The 22,309-nt window shown below is 41.1% G+C and overlaps 1 protein-coding gene across 12 annotated transcripts in view; it reads right to left on the reverse strand.

The window, feature by feature from the left end:
* lrp1bb (low density lipoprotein receptor-related protein 1Bb) overlaps window positions 1-22,309 on the reverse strand; it is a 451,054-nt gene that overhangs the window by 219,454 nt on the left and 209,291 nt on the right. For all 12 annotated transcript variants that reach the window (XM_079563322.1, XM_079563321.1, XM_079563329.1 and 9 more), the window contains 7 exons: window positions 19,161-19,383; window positions 16,047-16,239; window positions 15,755-15,898; window positions 11,980-12,216; window positions 11,424-11,604; window positions 3,850-4,069; window positions 34-223 (listed from right to left, as the gene is read on the reverse strand). In XM_079563322.1, the coding sequence (XP_079419448.1) occupies window positions 34-223; window positions 3,850-4,069; window positions 11,424-11,604; window positions 11,980-12,216; window positions 15,755-15,898; window positions 16,047-16,239; window positions 19,161-19,383 (1,388 nt within the window). The remainder of the gene's footprint in view (window positions 1-33; window positions 224-3,849; window positions 4,070-11,423; window positions 11,605-11,979; window positions 12,217-15,754; window positions 15,899-16,046; window positions 16,240-19,160; window positions 19,384-22,309) is intronic.

Raw genomic sequence — 22,309 nt, forward strand, 5'->3', positions numbered from 1 at the left:
GGGGGCAGTAAATGAAAAGGAGTGCAGCCGAACCTTGCTGACTGTGAGCATCATAGACGCGCAGGCCGAACAGAGGTGGTCTCTCGCTCCGCAGCAGAGTCACGTCTCCGCCGTTCAAATCCAACTGGAACACCGACGCGTTCATGTACTCCGTCCAAAATATGAAATTTCGATAGTGAGAAATTCCAAATGGATGGTTCAGCTCTTTGCCGTTGTACACCACCTGCAAGCACACAAGAAGGATTGAATTTATAGATTGTTTGGATTTTTGGTGATATATTTTTTCTGCAAATCTCCTCGACAGTTTGTTTTTTCATCACATATACTTTATTTGACAGGAAAAGCCTGAAAAGGGAGAAAAATTCTGCACAATTGTTGGGGCCATGACCATGAGGCAAACTGCATACAGTATATGCTGCAATCCAAACCACAAGGCAGTTACATACCATGCAATAGTTATTTTGATATGAATAATAAAAATAAAACTGGTTGTACTTGATTTAGACATATTTAAGTAACTACTGGAGACAAACCTTATGGAAGACATATTTAAAAGTTAAAATTCAACATATTTAACTATTGTGCTTGACCTTTCTAATCTTTTTCTTGTGATAAAAGCTTCAAACCTTTGAAAAAAACGTGTTGAAAATGTTGAGAAAATTCTATCAATTGCCTCGTGCTAGCTACGGAATTATATCTCAGCAAGAAAAGATCGAAAAGAAAGTTGACCAGCAATCTACAGCTCGATTTTTTCTAATGCTCAGATTGAAGCAGCCCAAGAGCACTGTCCAACAAATGTATTGATTGATTTGTTAAATCGTGGCAGCGACATGAAAGCAGAAACAGAAACCAAAAAAAAAAGAGTTAGAAAAGGATTTGTTGACTGGGGAAAGAAATCAACCAAAATAGTATCAGCTCCAACAGGGATGGAGCCGTTTGGATATGGGCTGTGAAATGATTTGATAACAATATATGATGAATGCGATTCAATTTTCCTCTGCACAAACCTATTCACACTGCGCTGACTGCCTCTAATAATGTTTGCTGGAATCTTGGCATTGATTAAATAGAATTTGCAAATAATTCATTAGTGTAATCTGGCGGTGCGTGCGCGGTCGACAGGAGCGGTTAGGGATGGAGGGACGTCTTGTTGGCTTTTGTTTGGGGAGGAGGAGCACTCTATCACCACAGGGTTCCGACTGGCACCGACACTAACACTGATATTATCTGTATTTAAATGCGAGTGTTTGGTTACATCTGCAGGTAGCTCACTACTCTTTTTCTCTTGTATAGACTTTTTTGCTTATGAATGTGTGATGCCTTAAAGGAATAGGCCACCGTTTTTATATACCAAGATATGTTCTTACCTAACCTTAGTCGTGTTAATATATCCCCGTCTGGTCTTTGTCAGTGCGCTCTGTCACGCAAACGGAGCACATACGCAGCCTCTCCCACATGTCATATAGCTCCAAAAAAGCTCACGATAGAAGCTACCAAGCTCTTCCACGTGTTCCCTATTTAAAAAAGTTACGTGAAGTGTTTTCATGTGAAGTATATTTACACAGAAATGTAACATGTCGATTTTATAAGCAGATAAAAAGGGGTACTATATTGTGAGGCGTAATGATACGAGGAGCAAAACGTCCGCGCAGTAACTCCTAAAGACTTCCCCGCTCACTTCCGTCAATAGAAGCTGCGTGACTTGTAGAGAGCTAGCAGAGAACAGTTGAAGAAGCGTGGATAACTTGTGAACAACGCCTTTTACGTGCATCGTGCCGGGCTGTGATAACAAGCAGAAAGTATATAGTGTAGTAATGTTTCACAGATTTCCAACTCACCCCGGACGACGACACAGGACTCAGGAGCTCGACCATGAGGTAGGAATGCGCGAGCACTTTCCGAAAATATATTTTCTGCTTGTTGTAAAAGGCTCTCTACAAGTCACGCAGCTTCTATTGACGGAAGTGAGCGGGTATGTGCTCCGTTTGCGTGACAGAGCGCACGGACAAAGACCAGACGGGCATATATTAACTTGGCTAAGGTTAGGTAAGAACATGTCTTAGTATATAAAAACGGTGGCCTATTCCTTTAAAGCACATTTGTCATGGTCAAGGCCCGTGGGCTACATGTGGCCCGTGAGATGATTTAATGTGGCCCTTTGAGGAGCATGAATTCCTGAGCATGTCACAAAAAGTAAGTCTCTAGCCCATTCCTGTGCGGAGTTATGGATTTTTAATGAAATAACCAGTTTGCTGACTCCAGCCACAAGGGGGCAGCTTAAATTTAAAAAAAGGAAACAATTCCACATGTGTCCAGCAGACGCTGACATAATAAGAGATCAGGATATAAACAGCACATTATAGCCACGTGGTAAATGGTCAGTCTGCACCCCGGGGCGGCTGTGGCTACAATAGTAACTTACGTCCATCGAGTGTGGAGTGAATGAATAATGACTTCTTTGAGAAAGATGTAACACAGGCAATAAGTATAAGCTTTTGTTATTTATGAGGCCACAGTCATTTACAATGTATATGTGGCCCGGAACCCGCCGCGGGGGTTGAATTTCGGCCCATGACCCAAACGAGTTCGACACCCCTGCCTTAAAGGAACAGGCCACCTTTTTTTCCATACTGGCATATGTTCTTACCTGAGCTTAGACGAGTTGATGCGTACCTGTCTGGTCTCAGTCACACAAAAATACCAAAGATGTTGTTAGCGTTTAGCCTCTCCTCCTCTCCTCTATGGGCCCTAAGGCTAAACGCTAACAAAATCTTTGGTCTTTGTGCTTGACTGAGCGCACGCGTAAAGACCAGACAGGTACGCATCAACTCGTCTAAGCTCAGGTAAGAACATATCTCAGTATGGAAAAACGGTGGCCTGTTCCTTTAAGCTGCATATGAGGCATCCACAATGTGAACATGCCACTGTTCATTTGAAAGCTAAGAACCTTTAGTTTAGCCACAGATCTTTCACTACAACTTACACAGTAACATTTAAGTAAAATGTTTTTGTGTTTTTTTTGTATAGCAACGATATCTTTGTATCAGGCAAAACAATATTTCATTTGAGTGTGCCCACATCTGGAGACAACAGCAACTAAAGAAACACTTTTGTAGATGTTAAAAATTTATGAGGTGAGAGGCTCTGTGTATTTATTTACTCAACGATTTAATTCTTGATAGAAAGTAGCAAGTAAAAATGTGTGGAACCACAAACCTTGCAATGTTAGCTACTTTTTTGTTTTGTTTTGTTTGCTCTGTATTAAAAACTCAGAAAATGTGTGAATGAATGGACTGAACCAAAGTACAAAAAACGTTAAAGCAAAAATGAATGACCTTTTTAAAACTTTTTTTATTCGGTGCAACGTTATTTTTCTATTATAATATCACTAATGTTATTTTTTGTGAAAAGTGTGCTGTGAGTGGAAAATGTGTGGGCTAACTGCACGCATTAGGTGCTTTCATCACATCAGGCAATATTTCTCTCAATCATTCGCTGTAACTTTTTCCACTTGTTGCTCTCATTCAATCGCCTCTCGCGTAAGCATGATTTTACAATACAGATACGGATCAAAACAACTTTATAAAAGCAGAAGAAATGTTTTTCACAAGATTGAGATAGTCATCGAAAATTCTTGAGAGCGGTTTCAGTGCCAAAACTTACACTTTCAGTCCATAAAGTGGAAATGGTTTCGCCTTTCAGAGATCCAGTATTTCCAGTATATTCAAACAATGTGTCTTTTCAAAAACATTAACGAGGTGTGTTGACTCTTGAGTCTCAAGGTAAACCCAAATAATGCTTCACAAAACCCTTATGAGAAAAAGAAAGAAAGTAAAAATATCAACTCACCATTCGCCCAGTCCCGTTGAGGTGGATCTTCTCTATGTGGTCGTAGTAGGCGTCACACCAGTACATGGTGCTCGTGCCGTGGTCCAGGGTGAGTCCATTGGGCCAGAGCATGTTTGAGGTCACAAATATCCGTCTGTTTGATCCATCCATCCAGGCCTTCTCTATCCGCCCGATGCTGTCATTCACCTCATCCTCCTCCCAGTCAGTCCAGTACATCCAGCTGTAGGACAGAAACAAGGAAACACATATGTTGCATTATCTACTGTACATTACTTTAGATCCGGGGGCATTTCGTACTGCAATCATTTGGAGGTCTGTATATCCTGGAGGGTAAGCAACTGTGCAGTCTTGGGGGTAACAAGTTAGTGGTAGCCATTCAAGTACCGGTACTCAGATTAACAAGTTACGATACTTGAAGGAAAGGTAACGCTTTTTGCAGGTAACCCAGGGAGACCGGGGCTATTCGTCACGCGGGGTAATTTGTCACACCGTTTTAGATAGCCACACTAGAGGGCGCTGTATGCTGGTACTCATATATAATGTGTATTGGTATTCTTCTTCTCTTCCAGAAATCATTTTCTCATTTGGACTGAAGGCACGAGGAGAGGACATATTTGAATTGTTTTTAACTTTTTCCAAACTTTAATGTCTAGGCTATTTTTGTAGATCTGAAAGACAGAGATGTTAGCTCTGATTTGAGACGTTTCAGAACTAGCATACTAAAGTCGTATTTTGGCTAGCTTAATTTTTGCATAAAGTGGACATTCAGGGTTAATTGTCACAAAAAACCAAGGGGTTATTTGTCAGATGGGGTACAAATGGTGGGACTTTTTTTTTATTTCTTTTGTGCCCAATATGTTTTTCTGATCACTTAATTTCAACATGAGCTTTTATATTTATCACAATATGATAAAAGAGAGCATGGTCTACTTCAAGGGTTCAAGCTTTCATTTAATGGACTCTTGTGGGAGATTTTCTTTTGATGGGCAGTGAACTCTAGAAAAAAAAGTGTGACAAATACCCCGGTCTCCCCTAGATGTTATTCACTTTATTTAGCTAGAAATATGTGTACTCTGCGCCCCAAGTCTGTTTACAAACTCTCTGTGAGTCAATTTGCCTGTTACATTGCTTTTTCAAGGATGCTGGCATGTTGCGACTAGAAATTAGAATTGGTTTGAAATCTGTCACCAATAAGCTACAACAAAGTACAACTTACAATCCTGTTACTTTAGGGATTGTGACGTTTTAAACCCCTGAACTTCCTATCACACACAAAGACATTGGGTACTGTAGCTTTAAGCCCGCTATTTGAACATGATAAACAAGTATTTTTGACACAATAGTGAGCCTTTGTGCAGTGCATTACTCTGCCCTTACTCCTACCATCTCTGTGCAGTTGAATAGTGCCTCCTTCTCCTGTGTGCGGATCGCTTATCAATCAATACACGTCTGACAGGCTGCTGCTGCTGTTGTCTTTCAGAATGATGAATCTTATGTGGCGCTGATGTGTGTTATCGTGCCTGTTGCCAACACCCTCGTGAAGCCTTGGCGGTGTGAATCCACATGCTTTGCAAGCTGCTACAGGGGAAACCAGGGCCTATACTGTGCAAATGCAAACATACAGCACAACGCTGTAGAAAACCACTGCTGTTGTTGAATTGATAAAGTTAAGCAATAGCATAAAACGTGGATGGTAGCCTGATGCCTGTAAAAACAGCACGATAGGGGTAAAGAACGTGCCTTGACGTAACCCAGACATTTTCTTTCTTCTCAGTGATGATTGTTATCAGTATTTCTCCTGCAAGTGTAACCCCACTGAACAGCATGAATTTTCTTCTGAGCTGTAGTCGTAACAGAAAGACAGATACTGGCAAGCAATGCAACATTTTCTTGCAGGATGTTTGTTGCAGCTGAATTACATAGTGCTATATTATTCAAGACATTCTGTACAGTTTACCTTCAAAGAGATGTCCCTTTCCATCCAAACTCATTTGACAATGATATTTCAATTATGTTTGTTGGTCTAAAAAGCTACTTCAAGTAAAATTATGAAAAACGCTTTCAGAATATTTACCCTTTTGTCCAACTTCGTCCTATGAACCAAGAGAAAGAAATCAAACTTTGACTCTTCCCATTCAGCTGAACTAAAAGGCAATCACGCTTCTCAAAATTAATGACCAAGGTTCTGTAATCATGCAGAAAGAAGGACTATTCATGTCAGTTTAAGAGGTCAGTCAGCTTTAATTTGTAAAGTATAATTTGTCAGTGTGAACTTTAGCAGTTAGGTCCTACTCACATTCCGATGGGTCATGAGATTTCCCAACTCTCCTGACACTAGAAGGCGATTGAACAGGAGAGGGTGCATGTATAAAACATTACATTCCAGAATAATGGCCTATTAAAGGAACAGGCCACCGTTTGTCCATGCTGAGATATGCTCTTACCTGAGCTTGAGATGAGATGATGCGTACCTGTCTGGTGTTTATGCGTGTGCTCGGCCACGCAAAAAGACCAAAGATGTTGGTAGCATATAGCTCCTCTCCTCTATGGGACCAAGCTCTTCCATGTTTTCCCTATTTAGATACGGTAGTATACGGAGTAGATACATGATCCAAGTAAAGTATTTTCTAAGTGGATAAAAGGGGTACTATATTGAAAGGCGTAATAACCCCTTAGGAGCACTTCGACGTCTGTGCTGTAAAGTAAAGATATTACTGTGCGGCCCTAAGTGCTCCTAAGGTGTTATTACGCCTTACGATATAGTACCCCTTTTATCAGCTTAGAAACGGGAAATAGGGAAAACGTGAAAGACCTTGGTCGCTTCTAACTTCACTCCGTGTGGCACCATAGATGAGAGGAGTGGCTAAATGCCTCAAACATCTTACAGGTACATATCAACTCGTCTAAGCTCAGGTAAGAACAAATCTCAGTATGCAAAAACGGTGGCCTGTTCCTTTAAATAAAACACAGAAGTAAAGTATCCAGCAAGGACTGTATTATTTACTCGGAGCTACTCAAACTGTGTAAATGACAATATCAAAATCCCCTATACATTAAACATTTCACGATCAAAGTTGTTTAAAAGAGTCCACAACACAGCCTTGCCAACTTGTCGAGGCGAAACAAGCAAAACTGTCACTTTGTTTCATGTCAAGTCAAAGCTGCAAACCCCATGGTTCAAATCAGAAACTTTCTCGTCTTGTATACAACAGGACTGCATCTCTCAGCGGAGTTGGCCCTATCACTACAGCAGGATTGGGCCGACTATTTGACGCGATGAGCTCGGCAGTAACCCCGCCCGGGGGGAATTGCAGCGTTTGAGTGTTCCTGACTGAGCGGCGTGGCCCCCCTGTTCCTCATCAATGATAGAGGCGCGGCTAAAGGGAAGATGAAACAGAATGGGATATAGAGGTGAATGAAGACTCCCCATGTCTCCAAGTCATCTTTACAACCTAATGCATTATTCAAAGAGGGATCTCGCTGCACACGCACTGCACTTGCATAGGCTGAGGAAGACATAGGCAGACACAACAGGGGGATGAGAGGCAGATGGACTCCGTATAGAGGCGTAAAGTAGCACTGCAGACTGGGAACAAAACACAGCCAAGTCAGAATGCCAAAGTCAAGGCAATCGGTGGTCAATATGTGCAGAAAGATCGGATTTTCACGAACACAGGAGTTGGGAAGAGCACGGCCAAGAAACTGACATGAGTTCTGTTTAAACTATACAGCTAATTTACTTTGTGTTGGGTGCGGCTTGCAGTATGTTTTAAAGTTTTGGTGTCATAGAATGAAAAAAAAAAACACATTTAGAAAGACAAATTAGTTATAACATTAACTTGAATGCAAGCGTGCAACAATGACAATGACTTTTTGTAAGTACTGGGAGTCACCTCGGGGAGCAGGTGGGTAAAGTGTCTTGCCCAAAGACACAACGAGAGTGTACACCTTCAGGAGGCGGGATTCGAAACCCCCTACCTTTCGATCATGGTACGATCCACTCTACCATCTGCGTCACTGTCGCCCCAGTAGTAGTTATAATATTATAGTATGGGTGTCTAAGCCTTTTTCACTGAGGGCTGCATATTTAAAGGTGCATTATGCAATTTTTAATGTGGAAAAAAACGGTTGATAATTGTGATTATTTGACCCTTCAGTGACCTGTATGAGTGGTCAGCATGGCACCTTTACTTTGGAACAGAATGGTCTCTAGGACCCTCCAATAATAATGTGATTACAGTGATGCGCCATGCTCACTACAAGGTGAAATATGCACAAAATATCAACTTTTTTTTGTTGCATAAAAAGTTGCATAATACACCTTTAAGCTTAAACCGCTGCTGTTTCCTCTTTTGTTTGGATGTGATCCTGAGGACCACCTTGAAAATGAGATGATTAATCTCTTAGGGCTATCCTCCAATAAACATGTCTTTATTATTATTATTTATTTATTCATTTGATGGGGACAAGTGTGAACAATCAACATGTACCACACCACAACATTCATAGCTAATAAGGCTAATTTGCAACATCGATACATAATTACAATAAATTAGTGTTTTATGAAATGAAACATTCAAGTGGGTGCATTTGAGAGAAGTTTAAACCACACCTCAGACCTCTATTAATGCTGGAAACTTAATGCCAGCTCTTTTGTCACACAAAAAGGATAGTATTTTAGGTTACAACCCTGTAGAATTATCAAACTTGCTTTAAAAAGTACCGTCGCTGGCGATGTGTGCCAGTGCAACAAGAAAAAAATCAAAAATTGGTTTGAGGGCCACATTCGGCCCCCGGGCTGCACTGTGGGCATCTCTGTATTATAGTGAGATAAGTAGAATCTATTATAGCAACCCTTAATTGCTGTAGTAGCCATTGCATTTGTAGAAAAGGTAGCAGCAAAATAGCAAATAGTGAAAACTTGGGGCTCTCACAGTTTTCCAGTCAGACAACGCTTGGAGTCTGACAAAACGTCTGATAAAATATTAGTCACGGGCTTTCCCACCTGGTGTTAAAAATGCAGCCGACAGTGTGTATCTCAGCAAAACTTTGAGTCTAAAGGCATATTGGGAGACTAAACTAAGCCGATACATGAAGGGGAAAAGGCCAAAACTTCATATTGTGGCACAGTAGGTGGTTGAACAGGAAAGAAGATGCTGAAATAACATTTTCATGCTGTTTTCAAAGTAATATGACTCTCCTTTAACTTGCATTATTTATTTCCATTCCTTATCTTTATTTCATATAACTACTAAATTGATCCTTTCCAAAATGCAGCTCTATGTTTTATTTAGACAAGTACAGCGTTAATGAATAGCTGTGTTGTTATAGCACGTATGCACTCGAAGAATTTGCAGAAGGTGTTTCTTTACAATGTCTCAGGTATTCCCACACACCACATCACAAACAGCAGAGGCGGGGTTCACCATCACCTGTTCAAAAGGTGTTGAAATGCTAACAAGGTGCAGAGGGACACTGTTTTTTGGGGGGATTGTGAAGTTACATGGCTTGTTGGGGATGAGAGTAGCAAACATAAGACCTACAGTATGTATAACAAAACGATTCGATCGAAAACCGGCAATGGGTGTCTAGACTCATGCAGTGGGTGTCTAGACTCATGCAATGGGTGTCTAGACTCATGCAATGGGTGTCTAGACTCATGCAATGGGTGTCTAGACTCATGCAATGGGTGTCTAGACTCATGCATTGGGTGTCTAGACTCATACAATGGGTGTTGAGACTCATGCAATGGGTGTTGAGACTTATACAATGTGGTAATCTGAATCACAAGGACAAAAATAAATAAACACATGTATTCATTGAGAACAGTTGTGTTTCACTCTTACAATATAAAGTATACATATTTTCACTATTGTGGTTTTATGCTCAGAGCTAACCTAAGGTGTTGAACAGGCAGCATCGAGGGCCCTCAAGCCTTAGCCTGGGCTGCTTTGGTCAGACCATGAATATGTTAAGACCCTATGAGAAAACCATCCCAAACCTTATTTCTTAGTCTTAAATCTGACTTGTACCAAAATTTAACCTGTGGATAAATGATAAATATTGTATATAATTTAGAAAGTGATTGTGAATAAACAAATAATGCTCTAACATCGGTTAACTTTCAAGTTTGCACTTTGTAGCCAAGCCTCCATTAAAAGTGGCATGTCAGGATGCGTATAGATTATATGGAAATGCATGTATGAGTCGGCTAATGTGGCACAGAAAGAGGCATATGGCAGTATTAAGTTGACACTAGTGGTCCTTATCGTGTCAACACAGACCGGCGATGACAAGCCGTGCAGAAAATAGGGTCGCCAAAGGATGCAGGAAGAATCAGTAGGGGAGTTGAGTCCATTTCACCCGAAGAGACCTCTCCTGCCGCGCAGATACAGATCAAAGGAGTGCCTCCTTTAGGCTTTTTAGGGCTCAGACCGAAAAATCCAAAACGAGATTTTCTAATCATTTGTGCTGTCAGAGGGAGGTGCGAGCTAAAGTTATTAATCCTGGGATGAGAAAAACACACTGACAGCTTGTATCTGTTAAAATGGTGGGTCTTAATACAATTTGAAGCACCTTGCTATTTGGTATTGGTACAGGGACGTCTAAACTTTGAAGAGGGCTAGAATAGAGTGTTGATATATTAAATGCGCATATAAATCCACACTTAGTATGTTTCAGAAGCGGCACAGCCGGTCGTCTGTGGCTGCTGCCACGTACACAGAACACTGTACTGATCCCAGCCTCATGGGTTCTAGTCCTAGCTCTGACAATTTCCTACGTCCCATTTCTATCTAAACTGTACTGTCCATTGAAGCCTGTATATAGGCCAAAAATATTCTAATAAAAAAAGTTACAGAAGTGACAATGAGTGGACAAAGTCTAGCCCTCGTATTAGGAAAGACATGCTGTCATTATGTCTTTAGCCTCAGTGCCAAGCCAAACCAATGGCCAAAAGCAAACTTAATTATGTGAAACATGAAACTAGTGATATGGCTGTCGATGATACAAACAGCTTTTGGCCGATGCTCTTTCGGTTCTGAAATATAAAGTTTACAATTTCTTGACATTACAGCATTTACCAGGAAAACAAATCTTATGTCCAGAGGGCCAATAAATTCATGTCTTATATAAAGCACTAACACCATTTAAGCCTCAAGTGTAATCCTTAAGATGCTGAGGGCACTCATTGGATTAGCATGTTAAAGCAAATTACATGGTAATGAATGTCACTGCAGGCCAGTGTACTGTATGTATGTGTATGAATGTATAATTTAGTCACAGGAAGAAATGCAAAGATTAACAACTGCCTAAACAGAATAATCAGTGCACAGCATTAACATTTTGCCCACACACAAAAACAGGAGATTAGAAAATCATATTTTAGCTAAGCAATTACAAGTGTATAGGCTGTTGGTAGGTATTACCAGTTTGCATTAAGCATTCTCCATAACAAAGGTACAAGGAAAATATATGGATAAGTTAAATTCATTACAAGTGCAATTTATAGTACTATTATACAGATAAGGAAAAAATACATGTGCCAAATACATCTAAACACATGTAATAGTTACCTGTTTATTGGGTCGACCACAATGGCCCTGGGATGGGACATGTTGCCTTCCAGCAGAGTCTTCCTGGTCTGGGAGGCCTTTTCCAACCTGGCCACGCTGATGGTCTTCCTGTAGCCATCGTTGGTCCAATACAGGTTTCTGCCAATCCAATCCACTGAGATGCCCTCCACATTGTCCAGCTCTGAAGGAAACACATTGCAACAGTAAGCTACGATGTGACAAGCATTAAATTATGTCTTCCTTTCTGGTTAGATAATTGTCTCAAGTAACAAAACAAAAACTCAACTTTTACATCATAAAACATATTTCTCAACTGGGAATAAATCAGCATTAAAATTGTTATGAGCGAAATCAATGTTTTCATTATTCTTTATCTTGCTCAAGGAGACAACATCTATATGGTCATAGAAATCAAACCATGGACAGAATGACCACTATCAAGCATGTATAATGTCCAATTTAAATTATATGCAGGGATACTTTGTTGGACTGTAAAGGATATTATTACTTAGCAAGCAAACCCACAACCTCCAATGTAAAAGTAAAATATACCCACCATCTTTCAGTATAGTCTCCCTATTGTTCCCATCTATCTTCTGTCTTCCTATTAGAAAACTTGTAGTATCCGCAAAGTAGATATATCCAAGCTCTGCGTGGTAGTCTATTGCCCTTGGGTTGACCAGATCCTCTATCGGTACCATGTGCTCATCTGTAGATTTCACATTCATATCCAATCCACGGATAACTCCCGGCCGCCCCTTTCCGTAGAACAGGAACAGATCCGACTTGGGCTCTGCAAGGCAAAAAGGAAAGGACAGTGCAGTTTTAGCATTATTGTCAATTAATTGGTCTAATTCATCAATGTTAAGCCCGGGCATTAAACTCTCTTACGGGGCGCATTGTTCTTATATGTGAGCAAAACCACGGCTATCCATTCACCTTAATAGACCCAGTAATCAGTGCCAGTGACTATACTCTGGCTATTCAATCACTCTGCGGCGCTACAGAGACGCGGTGACAGCAGGAGAAGAGAGAAAACGCATGGGCAGACAGACAATGGGACGACCTTACATCAGCAGGAGAGCTAAAGGAGTGGCTCTCAATAGGTTGACATTGTATAGCTTACAGTTAAGCACTGAAGGAGAGGGCAGTCCAGAATTTTATGGCAGATTCGGCCTTTTAACTGTCAAAATTAAGACATGTTGAAATGTTTTATGGTTTATATTTAAGTAGTTACTGGGGTATCCACAAGACAAACAGGTAGAAGGTTCAAAATATGCTAAATAGCTTTGACTATTCATAATATGTACTACATTTACTTTAAATCAAGACTTAACCAAGTTCCCCATGTACATAATAGGGCCTGACTGATATGGATTTGTGCGGTCCGATACTGATATGAAGAGGGTTGGCATGGCCGACAGCCAATATATTAAGGCTGCTATTTTAAGTTATTTTATTTGATGTATTTTTTTTTCTTTTATCTCTCAAAAAGCCTACAGTTAAACATGTATAATTATAGTAAAGGTTTCAACCATAGAAATATATAGAAATATATCTAACAGAGGTCGGCTAATGCCGATCATGAATGGCCAATGCCGACATGTACCACTGATACTTTTGGCCAAATATTTCTAATGTCTCGTTTATAATATATGTATGATATTTCTAAATCTGTCAGTGTTTAACTGTGACATCAGGGGCATAGGGCTGATTTAATCAGAATATTTATTTAGTAGGTGAGCTTTTGAAAAACAAAATTTCCAAAACAAAAAAAGGTAAGTCTCTATCTCTTATGATTCCGAAATTATATGCAAAGGTCTGCAACATAAAATACATACAGAATAGATGTACAAACGTTTGACCAATTTTCACCGCAGTGTTTCTCCGTCCCTCTGAGGCCAAGAAAGTTGTGGGAGGGCTCATATTAAAGCTCTTCCCTGTCTGTCACTTTCGGTTGCGGAAATATCGGCCGATAAAAAGGCCGATATCGTCCAACAGCGTGTATTGACTATACCCAATTATCGGCCCGATATATCGGCCAGCTGCTATATCGGCCCAAGTACATAACTAAGTCATGAACACTTCTGCACACCGATTTTACCCGACATCACAAATCCAACCAGAACAACTCCACCTATGTGGACCACAGCTCTAAAATACGAGACAAGACAAACAGGAGAGGCCAAGAAAGCTGAGCTAGCCTCCCCGCCTCCGTGCTCTTGGGGGCTGTGTGCTCTGCCTAACCCTGTGGGACGCCCCATAGAGGGATGGAGGAGGAATGAAGGAGGGCCTCCACTGAGAAGCGCAGACCCCCAGCCCCTCCCCCAGAGACCGAGATGCTGGGGGTGAGGACCACACATCCGCACTTCCATTTATCATGTTTTTTCTTGTGAGGGAAAGACCGACTACCCAGGAGACAATTAGACCTAGATATCAAGGCTGCTGTATGAAGGAGCGCTACCATTTAGCACCAAATCTCATTATACCAAAAGAGTGGAGCGAGAGAGAGAGGCAGGGATAGCTTGTGTCATCAGACCATCTACAGGAGGGAAATAAATCAAAAATGCCACGGCGGACCTCCCCGTCGCTCTGTTAGGCCCGATCGAAATGTGAAATGTAGCGTTGGTGGGCGCCTCTCGGATAGTGTCATCAATTTGATCTTCTTGCTTTTATTGTCAACTGTACAATGTCCAGCGATTGATCAGGGAGACGTACAAATGCGGACCAACTTAAAAGCTCATTATGGCGATAATCAATCAGGCGGGATGGGGGAGATCGATAGGGGAGCGTCACTGTTAAAATGGCTCCGTGTCCAGCAGCGTTCATCTCTCTGCAACTGTCAAAGCGCGGCCGGAGAGAAACGGAGAACCAGAATGGCAAAATAATGTGACAGATGACCTTTAGAGGCACGTGCCGATACATAAAAAAAAAATGTGGCCATGTAGAGCGGTTAAGTCCCCCGCTGTACTGTACCCTGTCACTTCTTCAGGAGATGTGTCAGTGGTTTTGTTCATTAGGGGCACTGCTGAAGAGTGGAAGAAATCATTGGGAAAACAAACTGAAAATTGTGTTTGAAATTGTATTTGTGGCAATAACAAGCGCAGTGTTCGCCACAGCAGTTCATCTCCCATTGTTGAAATGGTTAACGTATTGATTTGGCTAAGGTTTTATGCCCGGTACCCTTTGTGAAACAATCCATTCATCCAGACATGATACTACCTCAACATTCTGATTTCATTGCCCAGGAGGAGGAGAATGCCAGTTAAAGCAGCTATTTGGAGACAGTATCGACAAAAACCAGAGCATGCCTGTATTTTTTGACTATCTCATTATAAGGAGAAGGGATTATATACTGCATCAGTGTAGGAGTAGAAGTAGAAGTCGTGAACTTAACTGAACTTAACATGTCTGGTGAAGCAAGCTGGCTGACTTTGGAATCTACTTCTACTACAATGAATTTCATTTGTCCACCAGGACAAATGAAATCCTACCCAACAATAAGTATGTCAGAAAATGTCTGAATGCATAGTCTACAACAGGATAGATGTAATAGGAGACAACCGATTCCATATAATGTATATAGAAAAACACAATGTTGTATACAGAGGTATCCTCATTTGGTGATATTCACACACCCCTAATGTTGGTATAATGATGAATGGCAAAATCCTAATACGATTACATGCATCATGGAAAGGTTAATTGCAGGTCAGCAGTTGCTTATGGGACCCCTCTTCAAAAGCAGTGGTTCCCAACCTGGTGGCCAGTTAGGGGGGGTCTGGGTATCCTTGTCTGGTCAGAGGGCCAGGTCATTAGATAAGAAATTAAATGGCCAAACAATCATTACATTATGACTGAATTATGTTTATTTGTTGTATCTAAATACTGATTGACCACTTTTATTTGTTGATGCATTTGGGATCTGCGTTTTTTGGGAGGCTGGGGTGGTGGAGGGGAACTTTAAGACAAAAAAGGTCACTTTAAGTAACACTCTATTTCAGCACATTTCTCATAATAATGCATAATGCGCAATATAGGAATAATCCATGCCTGACTGTCTACAAAGCAAATACAAAGGTAAAGTTTATTTATAATTTATATTTGGACAGGTGATATTGTACATACAAAATTACTTATACTAGATATTCTACAGTTCCATCCAACAAAAAGCGTTCCTCTTCTGGCTGATTAGGTCCCAGCCACATGCCATCTATGATTAGACATTCTTTTGTGGCAATAGACCATGACAGAAACCAAATAAGTGCCAACCCAGAGTTATGAAACGTGCCATTATTTGTCACATGCCAGAACAGAACAAATGTACTAACTTTTACAGGACTGTCCATCTGATCCCAGGGTGTATCCCGTGCGGCAACGGCAGCTCCGTGACTTGTAGCTCCCGCTGAGAAGGCAGAGATGGGAGCACCCGCCTGGTCTTCCATAGGCGTCCACTTCACATGAATGACTCCTGACTGCGAATGATATTAAAAAAGGCATAGAAATCTTTAAATGCCAATACACCAACCCCTTTGAGCCCAAATGACACATACATATCCCTTCTGATGAAATTGACTTTATAGAGTTGCGCCACATGCAACCTCCATATGAAATGTCCTTTACCTTTTGGCTGAGTGAGTTTGTGGTAAACACGCAGGGCTGGACTGTTCCCCAGGCTGGTGAGGGTGCGAGGCTCCGCTGTGATGTTGAATCGATGGATCTGCAGTAGGTCCACGGAGGTCGTCCCACTGGAGAAGTCTGAGTGGGTGGCATACAGGTAATCCTCGAACACGGAGAGAGCAACAATGTGTGACACCTGGAACAAAAGAAACATGACCTTAAATATATCGAGAGATGTGTATTTTAACATAGAGAACCGTGCATAGTCAGAAGGTACAAATGTAGTCCATATCTTGTGCTCCAGGCCAAGGTTTTTTTTCATGTGTTTTGTTAAGTTTTGTACGTTCTCTTTGATGTGGAAGAAGATCCAAGTAAAATAAATAAGCAATAAATGGAATACTGTGGTCAGTGTCTTAGTCTAAGTTTGCAAAACCCTGTGCATGGATATGACAAGAGCTCTAAATGCACACCAAATTAATCATCTCAGCTTGACATGGATAGTATGCACAGTATGCACATGGATAGAACCGCCTATTTGCTGATTAATGGGCAAGCACTTAACCCACAGCCCCCCAAAATTATATAACATCACTTTGCTTAAAACTATTATATCATTCTGCGCACAGATTTCCAAACTTTTTGCTTTTAGCCTCCGGTCTAAAGCAATAACCACAAAATACAAATATACAGCAAACACACAAAGTCATGGAGGGGTTGTAACATTTGGCAGATCGTGTGGGGTCAGGGACTCTTATGGGAGGCACTGACACAGCCAGCTCTATGCTTCATTTGACCGACTGACATGCACATGGCTGGATGAGCTGTGTTCACTGCACCTCGGTTCACCGGACTGTGGCAATACATCAGGGGCATCGAGAAACGCGCGTCCCGAAAAGAACAACAAAGCGCTCATGCATTTCTCTCAGCGGGAATTGGCATCATAAGCAGGCTTCAAGTTTTTAGATGAGTGGTTTTAGTTAAGTTTTTAAAAAAATAAACTCTGACCCACCCAACCCTGAGAAATAGGCTTCAATTTGCCAACCCAAAACTGCCTCATGAGCCACCCCACAGCTGGTCGCAAGAGAGACAGGGGAAAGTCCTTTAGTTTAATGCGGTATGATGGCGCTTTTGGAATCGCGCATTGCACTCTATTTACAAATCTATTCTCCAACTAGCACTGTCATACTTGTCACGTTACTTCGCACGCAGAGTGAGCCATCGCGGCCTCCGGTCCCAGGACTCTGTGTCCTTCAGTGTCCCAGCAGTGCCCACAGAGCTGGGGTACAAAGGCTTTCTGCTTCTCAGGTCCCTCCAGCTGGAACAGGCTTCATTCAGCAGGACCTGAAGCTGTCCAGCCTGGCCACACTTAGAGAATTTCGAGATTAATTTATTAAAAGGTCTGGAAAATGTGTCTACCGGGAATTGTTGCATGATGTATTTGTGAAACTTTTGCATTTTTATTTGTAGTGTTTATAATTGATATGTTTGAAACAAGTCTCTCATGCAAATTAGTGGTGTATAAATAAAGGATAGGATACGGTTAGATAAGAATGCTCTTCATTTATGCTGTAGGTTTGTAATGCTTGTTTAAACCACATTTGGAGTTTGTCATCTGATTAAAGTTTCCAATGGCCTGCGCATCAGCAATTCCTGCTTTAGAGCAAGAAGTTCCTGGCTTGAACTCCGGGACAGGGTGGGACCAGTATGGAGTCTGCCTGTTTGGAACTTTGGTTACCCCCCATCAATTAATTGACAAATCCTCCAGCTAGGAACTCCAGACAATGAATCTATCTAAAGATTGGGAGAAGGGACTTGCGGCTTAGCACTGGGATTACCCAGTGCTGCGGTCGGATAATAATCCTGACAAGTTGCTCAAAAGAGTGAGAAAGACAGGAATTGTCAATGCAATATTGCACATAAGGAAATGTCTACTCATTTTATAAATATCCTTTGTTGTGATTGGTGTTGTCATGGAGCTTTTAACTAATACATCTTTATATTAGACCAAAAAGCAGTACTAAGTAACTCGTGCCCCTAGAGGTCATAAGCGCCACTGCAGGTGTCGTAGCATGTTACGTTTTTTTTACTCATTAATTGTCCGTGAGAGTAAATACTACACTGACAGAAAAGACAAAGGGAGAGAGGGATATTGTACATCCAATGACACAATGGAGATCTTTTTTTTTTTCAATCAAACTTGGCTGTAAATACTGTTTAAGTGGCACTTGTTAGCTTTGCCCATTAGCCAGCATCTTCTTCATGAGTCTATTAGTGTGTATTGGTGAGTCCAATCCGGTGGCAGGGAAGTTGAAATTGTAGTTTTCTGGCCAGAGACACCGGGGGAGATGAAAGACCCCCCAATCATCCCATTAACACTTGTATTACCCCCAGAGGGACAACGAAAAGGATTTATGAAGGTAAACAAGTTACTTAGTACTGTTTTATAATCGATCCAGGAAAAATTATACTGGATTTGCAATAGGTGGCATAATCATATTCTAGAAACTGAAAACAACCAATTAAATCTTAAATTATGAAAAGGCAAAGGGGTACACTGAATTCCAAATTTAGCTGTGTTAGTAGGTTTAATGAGGCCACAAGCAAATCAAGGGTAGCATTATGCAAAGAACACCTGCACGCACAATAAAGTGCTTGAGATGAACATGCTCCTTCTCCACTGACGAGTGGGCACCTTTTGTGCATAAAAGCATATTTTAATGAACGGTGGTAATGTGTGATGAAAAGCCTCAGAGGTGTGCTACAGGCGGAACAGCTGATACGTTTTTACTTTGACAGACAAATGAACAAAACGTGTCCTCAAGACTTTGAAGTTCTTGCAAAAATGAGTGCGTTACGACATGTACTGAATATACCACCTGTCTCTCGGTGATAAAGCGACAAATTAGACACCACGAAATGTCCTGTTGTGTGACAATTTAGAGGGGTTTAAATGAAGTCAGGAAGGAACGATAAGACAGGCTGTTCCCGCTGACTTTGCGCCAATGGATATGTAAGCCCTCGGGAAAAGACAAAAGAGAGAGAAAGAGAGAGAGAAAGAGAAAGAGAAAGAGAAAGAGAGAGAAGTATTAGCTCCAAACCCTGCAATGTGACACTCACTTGACTCCCGTGGATAATGGAGTGCCGGTTCTTGCCATTGTAATCCACCACCTCGATGTAGTCCAGGTAGGCATCGGCCCAGTAGACCAGTTTCTTGAGCAGGTCCAGGGTTAGGGCCGTGGGTTGTTCAATCCTGTGGTCCACCAGCCGAGTGCGGTTTGAGCCGTCCATGTTACAGCGCTCCAGCTTGGCGGCGTTCCCATAGTCAGTGAAGAAGAGCATCCTGCAATAGAGAGAAAAGGAGGGTTTGGATGAGGAGAACAATACAAAGAAAACATTTGTAGCTAAAGAAACTGTTCTGAGAAAGCAGTACTAAGTAACTCATGCCTCTAGAGGCCATAAGCGCCACTGCAGGTGTCGTAGCATGCTGTGTTTTTCATTAATTGTCTGTTTAGAGTAAATACTACGCTGAAAAGACAGAGACATATTGTACATCCAATTACGCAATGGAGATAAGTTTTTTTCACAACATCTTGGCTGTAAATACTGTTTAAGTGGCGTTTGCCTGCAGTTAGCTTTGCCCGTTATCCTGTTAGCTTCTTCTTTGTGATTCCATTAGTGTGTATTGGGGCCTCTGACCCGAAGGGAGCAAAGTTGCAATTCTGGTTTTCTGGTCAGAGACACCGGGGGAGATGAAAGACCCCCCAATCATACCAATAACACTTGTATTACCCCCAGAGGGACTACGAAAAGGATTAATTAAGGTAAACAAGTTACTTAGTACTGCTTTAATGTAAATAGCTAAAAAAGAACATATTGTATAAAGGCTTTTTATCAATTAGACTGTGAGGAGTGGTTTGTCTGGACTTTTATCAAAGCATCTGTATTTATTACAGACTACAACTCACACAATGTGAATGTCGGGGCACGTGCCTTGCGCCATTGATTGAAGAAAAACATCTGTGACAAAATTGCAATGTTTTTGCTCAAATCTGACTATCCACCTGACTTTCTTCATACCGACAGTGTGGTGCAACTGCTCCATAGAGATTAGATTTGCCTCTGCACAAGACAGAGCAACTCACTGCTGTAAAAATGTCTTTCTAAAAAAAAAAAGTAATACATTATGAATGGAATGAGTCGTTACACTTTTCAACCTTCAACAGGAAAGAGTATTATTAAAAAAAAAAAGTTTGGTTCAATGTTTTCTAAGTGAGATCATTCAATGAAGTCTGCTCTACGGGAAGTCAACGGAGCAGCAAGAAATATTCTGCAATCATTAGGATAACAGAGCACTATCACAGTCTGCGTAACAGCGTCTGTTAGGAAAAGTATGACGACAAAAGGCATTTTCACATGTTTTCTGAACGCTTATGTTCTCAGAGAACCGGAAGTCCGCCCTTGGGCAAACATTGCTGCTAAAAATGATCCTCTAAATCATGTCCCTCGTCAAGGACAGCAGACATACAGTAATTACTTTCTCAGTACATTAGCAGGACAGCAGTAAAAGGTTTGCTACATCAGATAATACCCAGTCAAGTATTCCCTCCACATACACACAAAAACTAAACATAACGACTACAACAATTAAAACTACTATTACAGCTACACCATAATAAACGCGTTTCCTATTCTCCATAAATGTACAGTAAGTGCTTGGCTGGACCTATGACTTCAAGCTCATCCATGTTAATTATCCAATCAGCAATAAAAGATATAACATTCAGACATCAGTAGTTTTATAAGCTATAGATTTGGATACAGACAAGTTCAGTTTGCAATTACTGAGAAGATGTTTAATTGCATCAAACTGTATAAAGCTGTCGACAGTTACTTAAAACAAGCAGAGCAAGTTTTAATTTCCGATAGCACCGGCTTCAAAGGAATCCTGATGTTAATTATTTCAGAGTTGATTAAAAAAGAAGTAAAAAGAAAAGGGTTATTTTATATTTTGGTCTGGCTATTTTCTGTTCGAGGGAAACTTTCAAAGACTTGTTTAAAACGCACGCCACATTCGCGACTGTAACACACAGCGGCATCTTCTCCTAGAGGCTGTAGTAATAAAGGCAGCGTTTCCATTTCCTTGTGCAGTAATTCTGGGGACGTTTAGAGACACGACGCTGAGAACCCGAGGGTACGCAAGGAAGTATAAATAAGAGACAATGTGAAATGTGCACAGGAGCCGAACTATTGAATGTGTAAAAAACAGTGAGGATGGCTTAAAGTCAATTCACTGCGACGCAGGAGGTCCGTGTCACTCCGGGGAACAGGTGTTGTAATGTCAGGCAGTTCATTTGTTTCTTAAAATAGGTGCCATTTCTCATGGTGCGATCACATGAAGGGCCTGTCACTTAGAGAGTTTTGAAGCGGGCTGGATCACAAATTGTGTGAAGAGGGAATAAGAGGATGTTATTTATTTATTTTTCAGGCAGTTAGGTTTGGAAATGTGTCTTCTTCGCCCACAGTAATCGTTAAAATCTTCAAATTGTGAAGGAAATTAACAGAATGTCATCAAAATTATGAAAGGAGAGAATAATGGATTTGTTTGGAAAAATAAACTGTTGTTGTTAAAAGGAGGGAACAGTCTAAGATGGCTGACACTTGGTGGAGATTTACAGATTTATTAAAGTATTTGACCTTTTAGTGAACAGCTGCTACATGGGTGGTCAGCATGGCGTCTTTACTTCCCATCACAGTGGCCTCTATGACGCTCCAGGATCAATTGTTTTTAGGGTTTCTGGTTAAGATTTCACTGCTGACGGACGCTCTCCATGGTTACACAATGGATCCTGAGCGTTGTAAATGTCACCGTGATCAAAAATAAAGGCGCCATGCTCACCCGTCCACCATTGGGTCTCGAAAAGGTCAGTTACACAGAAATATAAAGTTTTTTATGGGTTTTTTTTGTGCTAATGGGATCCCCTGTTGATAACTTGCTTTTATGTTTTTTGATAGACAACATGAATCAACAGAACTAATGTAGTTTGGGATATATAACAGGGTTAAATGTGTTTTAATTATAGGGTGAAATTACTATTTCTATTCAGGTCATCGTTTGTCATGTTCAGTTGAAGGTGGGCCTAAAAGGGACTATACAGAGTTTAAAAATGTGAAAATTATGTATTTTCCTCCCTCTACATGTTCCAGCCATGTCCTAATGTGTAGAATGAGCTCAGACCTGTTCACCACAACTGCCTCTAAAATTCATG

The sequence above is a fragment of the Gobius niger genome (assembly GCF_951799975.1).
Source record: "Gobius niger genome assembly, chromosome: 9".
Classification (NCBI taxonomy): Eukaryota; Metazoa; Chordata; class Actinopteri; order Gobiiformes; family Gobiidae; genus Gobius; species Gobius niger.